The sequence below is a fragment of the Hoplias malabaricus genome, chromosome 10, assembly GCF_029633855.1.
Source record: "Hoplias malabaricus isolate fHopMal1 chromosome 10, fHopMal1.hap1, whole genome shotgun sequence".
In the NCBI taxonomy this organism is placed as follows: Eukaryota; Metazoa; Chordata; class Actinopteri; order Characiformes; family Erythrinidae; genus Hoplias; species Hoplias malabaricus.
Window position 1 is genome coordinate 43218810 of NC_089809.1, and position 7500 is coordinate 43226309.

Here is a 7500-nt window from a genome sequence, read left to right on the forward strand (position 1 = left end):
ATACTTTAGAATGGCCCCGCCCCCTCGTCCGAGTCTGTCCAATCACAGCCCCACGTTTACGCGAGAGCGCAAAGACAAGGTTAAACACCGCAGAGCAGACAACGAGCGCGGAGAAATAAGAGCACTGAGTAAAAACGGAGAAGAAAGAGAACAGAGTGAAAACGGCTAAAAACCAGAGCTTCTGCTCCTCGCTCCTCACTGCTGTGCGCTCGGGGTCGGGGTGAACAGCGAGCGGCTCATTATCATTTAAAGGAACAGGTGCTGAAAGCGGGCGTTCTGAACAGGGGCTGTTTACACAGGGGGAGAACACTGCTGTGGGGCTCGTGGGGTTTGGACCAAAAGCGGGTCACAGACGCTTCATTAAGAAACAGAACTGTGTTCCACTGTGGAGACGAGAGAGGATATGCCCCCATTAATGTGTTCATGTGTTATTTGTTTTACAGCTTGATCCACGGATTATTCAGCCGTTTCTGAATGACTGTCGAGACACTATTACAAAACTGGATAATCAGAACATGAAAGCCATCAAAGGGCTTGAAGACAGATTGTACGCACTCGACCAAATGATAGCCAGCTGCAAAAAGCTCGTCAATGAACAGAAGGAACTTGCTCAGGTACGTCACTTCCACTAATGTAACTGCAGTCATATAGAGTACATACAAGATATATATAATTACTTTACTTTAAAGTCTGGATGTTATAAATTATTTAATGTTAAGGATGTAATCGTTATTATTGTGAACTCGATTCACCCACCTGCGAGCCTACAGTGAGCCTGGTCTCCCATATTCTCCAGTTAAAGTGTCAAGAAAGACCCTAATTTGATTTTGTTCATGTGAAAGAATGTGCTGAGGATTAAAGACAGTCCCCTTCTTTGTAGCTCGCAGCCAGTGAGGTATTTGTCTGCATTATTTCACATGCCATGCGTGCTGTTGTTTTCTGCTGACTTTGTATTTGTTGTCAGTTTGTCTTTATTTTTCATGGTGGATTTGGAGAAGGAAAGCTTCTAATAAATCAGTAGCAAGAAAACCACTAGTGTCTGCCTGTGCTTAGCGGGAATTATGGTGAAAACCCGTTGTTCTCGTGCTACAAAGAAGGGAATTGTCTTTAGTCCTCAACAGTTTCTTTCCGTTTAAATGAAATCAAAATCTTTCTTGACACTTTAACTCAGGGGCGTCCAACCAAATCCATGGAGGGACGGTGTGGGCGCAGGTTTTCTTTCCAACCAAGCAGAAGCCACACCTCATTCCCCCCGTTTATAATCACAGAGCTCTTGACTTTCAGTAGGACTTGGTTGAAGGGAAAAGCTGCACTCACACTGGCCCTTTGTGGATTTAGTTTGACACCCCTGCTCTAACTGAAGCATATGGAATAGCATGCTCACTTTTAGCTTGCAGGTGGGCGAATCAAGCTCATGTGAAAACTCCAGAGACAACTGAGCTTACACAACCTCAAAATAATAGTAATAACATATTTAACATTCAATTATTTATAATAACTACACTCATATGTAGTCGTACAAAGTAAACAAATGATGGATTTAAATGCACACTACATGAGTGCAGTTACAACTGTGTTATGCTGTTTTTCCATTGAGTACAAGTGTTTTTGTTCTGCAGCAGTTGTCCTCTCTTATACCAATCCAAAACATTTTTCTTTGGTCTAATTATTTTGCAGGGATTTCTAGCCAATCAGAAGAGGGCTGAAAACCTGAAGGACACTTCAGTGCTGCCGGACCTGTGTCTTAGTCACGCCAACCAGCTAATGATTATGCTGACCAATCACAGGAAGCTTCTGGACATTAAACAGAAGTGCACCACTGCCAAACAAGAACTGGCCAACAACCTGCAAGTCCGTCTCAAGTAAGCTGAGTCTTCTTTGAGCTAACCATAGAAAATCAGCGACTGTGGACTCTGAGCAATCACTCTGAAAATGTCCCTAAGAGACATTGTAATTAGCATCAGGGCTTCTCTTTCCACCGTGCAACCTGTTTTTGAGGTGACAAACATTTCACATATTGCAGCTTTCTTAATAAGTTTCTGTAAGTGGGAACTGTATATTCACTATCTTAGTTCTATAGCAGTAGTGGCCCTTGTGGGTGGACCATTGCACTGCTTCACCACTGACCACATCACACACTGGTGGGCAGAGACACAGAAAAATACATGGAAGACCAAATGGAAGGTAAGCAGCAGTTAGTCAGAATGATTCTGACAGGCAGAAACAACTAAAATGCAGCCAATACAGATTGATGCACACACCCTTCTGTGTTAATGGAGTACAGAGTGCATGCAGCAGCAGGAACGAGCAGCACCCATCAGAGTTTAGTTCTACTGTGAATTCTGGAGGAATTGGTGAGGAACGATGGATGATGGGGATCGTTGGGGTCTGCACTGCCATGTAGTAATGTCTCTCTGTATGGCAGAGCAGTTGCGCTTATGCATTACAAATTTCCTCACTGGGGTTTTGGGGATCTTGTCTATAGATGGTGCTGTTATGTGATGCTCCACGCTGACCAGGACGGAGAGAAGCTGCAGGCTCTCCTACGGCTGTTGACTGAGCTGCTGGAGCGAGTGCGTGTAGTGGAGGCCCTCAGCACTGTCCCACAGATGTACTGTCTAGCCGTGGTGGAGGTGGTCCGCAGAAAAATGTTTGTCAGGCACTACAGAGAGGTGAGGGGGTGGTTTCAAACACACAGTAGGGAGCAGAACATTGTGGCATATAGTAGCAGTCTTTATGACAACTGTAGGACCAAAATCTCTTGGTGATTTTGGACTTCAGGATAGTAAACGAGAACCTGCATATTAACATAGTTACACCTCACTAAAACACTGACACACACTGGCAACAGCCGTTTACTCCTACATACAGTTACAGCACTGAAACACTGACACACACCAGCTACAGCTGTTTACTCCTACATACAGTTACATCACCGAAATACTGACTCACACCAGCTACAGCCGTTTACTCCTACATACAGTTACAGCACCGAAACACTGACACACACCAGCTACAGCCGTTTACTCCTACATACAGTTACAGCACCGAAACACTGACACACACCAGCTACAGCCGTTTACTCCTACATACAGTTACAGCACTGAAACACTGACACACACCAGCTACAGCCGTTTACTCCTACATACAGTTACAGCACCGAAATACTGACGGACATCAGCTACAGCCGTTTACTCCTACATACAGTTACAGCACCGAAACACTGACACACACCAGCTACAGCCGTTTACTCCTACATACAGTTACAGCACTGAAACACTGACACACACCAGCTACAGCCGTTTACTCCTACATACAGTTACAGCACCGAAATACTGACGGACACCAGCTACAGCCGTTTACTCCTACATACAGTTACAGCACCGAAATACTGACTCACACCAGCTACTGCCGTTTACTCCTACATACAGTTACAGCACTGATACAATGACACACACCAGCTACAGCCGTTTACTCCTACATACAGTTACAGCACTGTGTATAGGAGTAAACAGCTGTAACATATGTAAATCAGAATTTAATTGTGTAAAAGGAATGGTTACACATTATTGCTCATTAAATACAATGCTGTGTGTTGTGTTGGTTTTCTTCAGCACCAGACTAGATCCATGGATGGGTCACTAGGACAAAGAATGAAAATGAATGAACAGCTTTAAAATTATTAATGATGTATGAGTATTTCTCATAGGATTAATACAAATACTATGCAAATAATAATAATAATAAAAGCATATATAGAACATTAGCTGAAATCCATACCTCATTTCTCACTCCATTTCTTGAGTTCTATACTTTTCCTATTTATTCATTTATAGTATTTGTTGAGAGCTCTCAGTGGGAACGTGTTCTTCTTTGATTGTGTTTCCTCAGTGGGCGAATGCCCTGGTTAAGGACGGGAAAAACCTCTATGAAGCGGAGAAGGCCAAAAGGGAAACGTTTGGCAAGTTGTTCAGTGAGTATGAGCTTACAGTTTGTGTTCTCTCAGAGCTACAGATCTTCAGTCCGTGTGGATGTAGAACACAGAGATCCCTTTTGAGGCACTTATTTAGAAAATGTCCCTTTGATCTGCGTTGCAGGAAAGTCATTCCTCAGAAATCGCCTGTTTCGAGGACTTGACTCATGGCCTCCCACATCATTCTGTGTAAGTATTTGAGCGCCGGTGCAGTGCTGATTTAGCTGTTATTTTAGGGGATTGTGAGGATCTCTGTCTCATTGTCTCTCTTTTTTAATTTTTATTTATTCATTTTTATTCTAAATTTCAGACTAGAAAGCCTCGCAGGTTTGACTTTGAGCTTCCAGACATCTCCCTATCTGACCTGCAGTATCTGAAGAGCTGCTGTCCTGCTGAAGTGCAGCCTTTTCTCAGGTAAAGTGTCTGGCTCTTACAACTACTACAGGCTAATTTATTGTGAACAGAACTTTGCTTCATGTTAAATATTTATATATATATATATATATATATATATATATATATATATATATATATATATATATATATATATATATTTTTTTTTTTGTGGTTGTATCAGGACTGTATGACGTTACTAGTCATGAATGGTGTGGGATAGGTATTGAATGTATTGCATCATCTTTCCAAAATTTTAGGATGCTGTGTGAAATGGAAATAAAAATATAACACAATAAGGTACAAGTCATATTTGTCCATTTTGAATTTGATGCCAGCTACGTGTTTGTAAAAAATTGGCATGCGTGGAAGGTGATGGGTAATATTTTGTAATACTGCTGGTAAATCTCCTGGTAGAACATGTCACAAATAAACAGTTTAATCAGCCACAGGTCTGCAACAACTGGGTCTTAAAGAGCAACCCAGAGAAGCACAGTCTTACGGGAGTAAAGATGGAGACAAGCTCACCACTCTGTGAAAGACTATGTGGCAAATAGTGCAACAAATGCAGCACACCCTTAACATAAAAAGTGTAAAGAACTTTGAGATGTTATCATCTACAGCATATCACCATTCACTGAATCTGGAGAAATCTCTGTGAAAGGGACTAAAATCATTATTGACTGGTAAAGGTCTTCAGGCCCTCAGACAGCACTGCATTAAAGCGGACACGACTCTGTATTCTGATGTATATATTTTTCAGTGTATGAGATGTTGTCTTTAAAGTATTTAAAATAAATATAGAGTCGCATTCTCATTTTATTTACATTTTACACAGCGTCCCGACTAGGCCTGTCATAACAATGATATTATTGAAATATATGGACATTTCCTTCATAAGTTTTACTGCCCATTGCGTTTACTGGTCTGCTCTCTGGTTTTCAGTTTTCTTTTTTTGTTCTAGAGCTATATATATATATTCCAGGTCTAATTTCTGAATATTCTTAATAACAGTATTTTTGCTGAAAGTTAATTGCTTTATAAAGCGGTGTAACTGCATTATTATGCTGTTATAATAATAACATCAGTGGCGTAAAATGGTTTTAAAATGACAGTAATATCATTGATTGTGATTATTTATGAGACGATATATCAGCCATAAATATGGCCACTGTGACAGGCCTTTGGCCTGTAATTGCATTAAATCTTCTAACACCTGTGCTTTTTATTTGTTTTCCCTTAGGGTTCCATCACTGTGTGACTTTGAACCTCTAAACCACCACGTGGAGGCCCTTCACCAGCTAGTGCAGGCAGCGCAGAGTGTAGATGAGATGTCTCAAACTATCACAGACCTGCTCAGTGAACTGAGGGTACGTGATGCCTTTTAATTAAAAATGTATCCTCCTACAAATGTCATAAGTCATGAATTCTAGTTTCATTTGTGATTGTACTTGTAGGAGTGGACTTCTGTTGAAGTAGATAAAGCAAATAGAACCCTAAATTACAGATAAACAGTTCATTTCTGATTACGATGGGGATGTGCTTTAATGCAGATGATGTCTCCTTGTAGGTTTCTGGGAGCCAGAGTACACAGAGACCAACGGTGTTAACCCCCAGGGCAGAAAGTAGAGCAGAGACCACACCTACCTCTTCTAAAGCACCATCCTCCCTCACTCTGCAGTCCCCATCCTGTCAGCCTCTTCCCCTTCCAGCCCCTTTGGAGGATCTGTCGCCTGACAGCATAGACGCCCATACATTTGATTTTGAAACCATAGGGCACCCCAACATGGATCCTGTACTCCAGCAAGGTTCACTGGATCTGGACTCGCTGGCAGAGAGCCCTGAGTCTGACTTCATGTCTGCGGTCAATGAGTTTGTGATCGAAGAGAATGTAACGTCGCCCAATGCCATCAGCGACCCTACCAGCCCCGAGATGATGGTAGAGTCCCTTTACTCCTCAGTCATCAATGCCATAGATAGCAAACGCATCCAGGACACCACCACGTTGGAGAGGGAGAACTCCAGAATCACAGACCTCAAGCTGACCGTGGACAAGTATCGTTCGGCTGCCGAGGAGTCGCAGAGCAGCTTGAGGAAAGTGAGGGATGATTTAACCCATTTCCGCTGTCTTGTTTTAAAAGAACAGTGGGACTTTGGCTTCGCTCTGAAAAAGATGAGCTCTGAAGTGCACAGTGTAGTCGACAGCATTAAATGCTGTCATGAAGAGGAACAGGGGGAGATGCATCAGAAAGAAATGGAGAACTTGAAAGCAGAGAACGAAAAGCAGATCCTCGATCTCAACAAGGAGCTGGAAGGTAACCGCAACATTGTGAGGGATGTTCAGCGGGCCATGCTCGAGCTGGAAGGGCTTGTGGAGCGCAAGGAGAAAGAGCTGGCTCAGCTGGAGAGTGAGAGGGAGCGCTCGCTGGAGGAATTACGGAGCTGCCACCAGCAGACTGTGCAGGAGCTGGAGAAGAAGCTCTCAGAGCAGAGTGTGGTGCTCCGGGATGCGCAGCTTTCCAAAGGTTCACTCGCCAGCCAGCTAGAGAGTCTGCACGTCGAGATTGAGCGCAGCCAGCAGAAAATACGACAGGAGATGGAGAACGCTGAGAAGAATCGTCTCCAAGAGCTGGAGGCCCGCGTGAGACAGGAGCACCAAACCATCCTGGAGACCCTGAAACGGGACCACCAGAACGTCCTGGACTCTCTGGCCCAGGAGAACCAGGCCAAACTCAAAGAGGTGACAGAGTCTTTCTCTGTGGAGCGAAAGGAGAGGGAGGGCCGCTTTAAAGACTACGAGGCTCGCGTAGCTGAACTTGCTGATGCTCGCTGCAAGCTGGAAGTGGAGATGGCCTTGAAAGAGTCAGAGACGGAGGAGCTGCGCCTCCAGTACGAGGAAGCCAAAGCCCAGCAGGAGGAGACCCTGAAAACCGAGATGTCCTCACAGACAGCAGCTCTGCAGGAGCAGGTAAATACACTGATGCAGCAGCTGCAGAAAAAGAACGAAGAGTACGAGCTGGGCCTTGCCGAGCTGCGGGCGCTGATGCGGTTGGAAAAAGACCACTGCATCTCTGAGCTGGTGGATCGGCATGAGAAAGAGAGCACGCTGCTTCGTCATGAGTTCTCCACCCTCA

General features: G+C 43.9%; 1 protein-coding gene across 4 annotated transcripts in view; it reads left to right on the forward strand.

Moving 5' to 3' along the window:
* Positions 1 to 7500, forward strand: part of rb1cc1 (RB1-inducible coiled-coil 1) — a 36412-nt gene that overhangs the window by 12239 nt on the left and 16673 nt on the right. For all 4 annotated transcript variants that reach the window (XM_066682500.1, XM_066682502.1, XM_066682501.1 and 1 more), the window contains 8 exons: positions 444 to 614; positions 1678 to 1862; positions 2486 to 2672; positions 3892 to 3973; positions 4098 to 4162; positions 4284 to 4387; positions 5610 to 5736; positions 5937 to 7500. The exon at positions 5937 to 7500 is cut by the window's right edge and continues 370 nt beyond it. In XM_066682500.1, coding sequence (XP_066538597.1) covers positions 444 to 614; positions 1678 to 1862; positions 2486 to 2672; positions 3892 to 3973; positions 4098 to 4162; positions 4284 to 4387; positions 5610 to 5736; positions 5937 to 7500 — 2485 coding nt within the window. The remainder of the gene's footprint in view (positions 1 to 443; positions 615 to 1677; positions 1863 to 2485; positions 2673 to 3891; positions 3974 to 4097; positions 4163 to 4283; positions 4388 to 5609; positions 5737 to 5936) is intronic.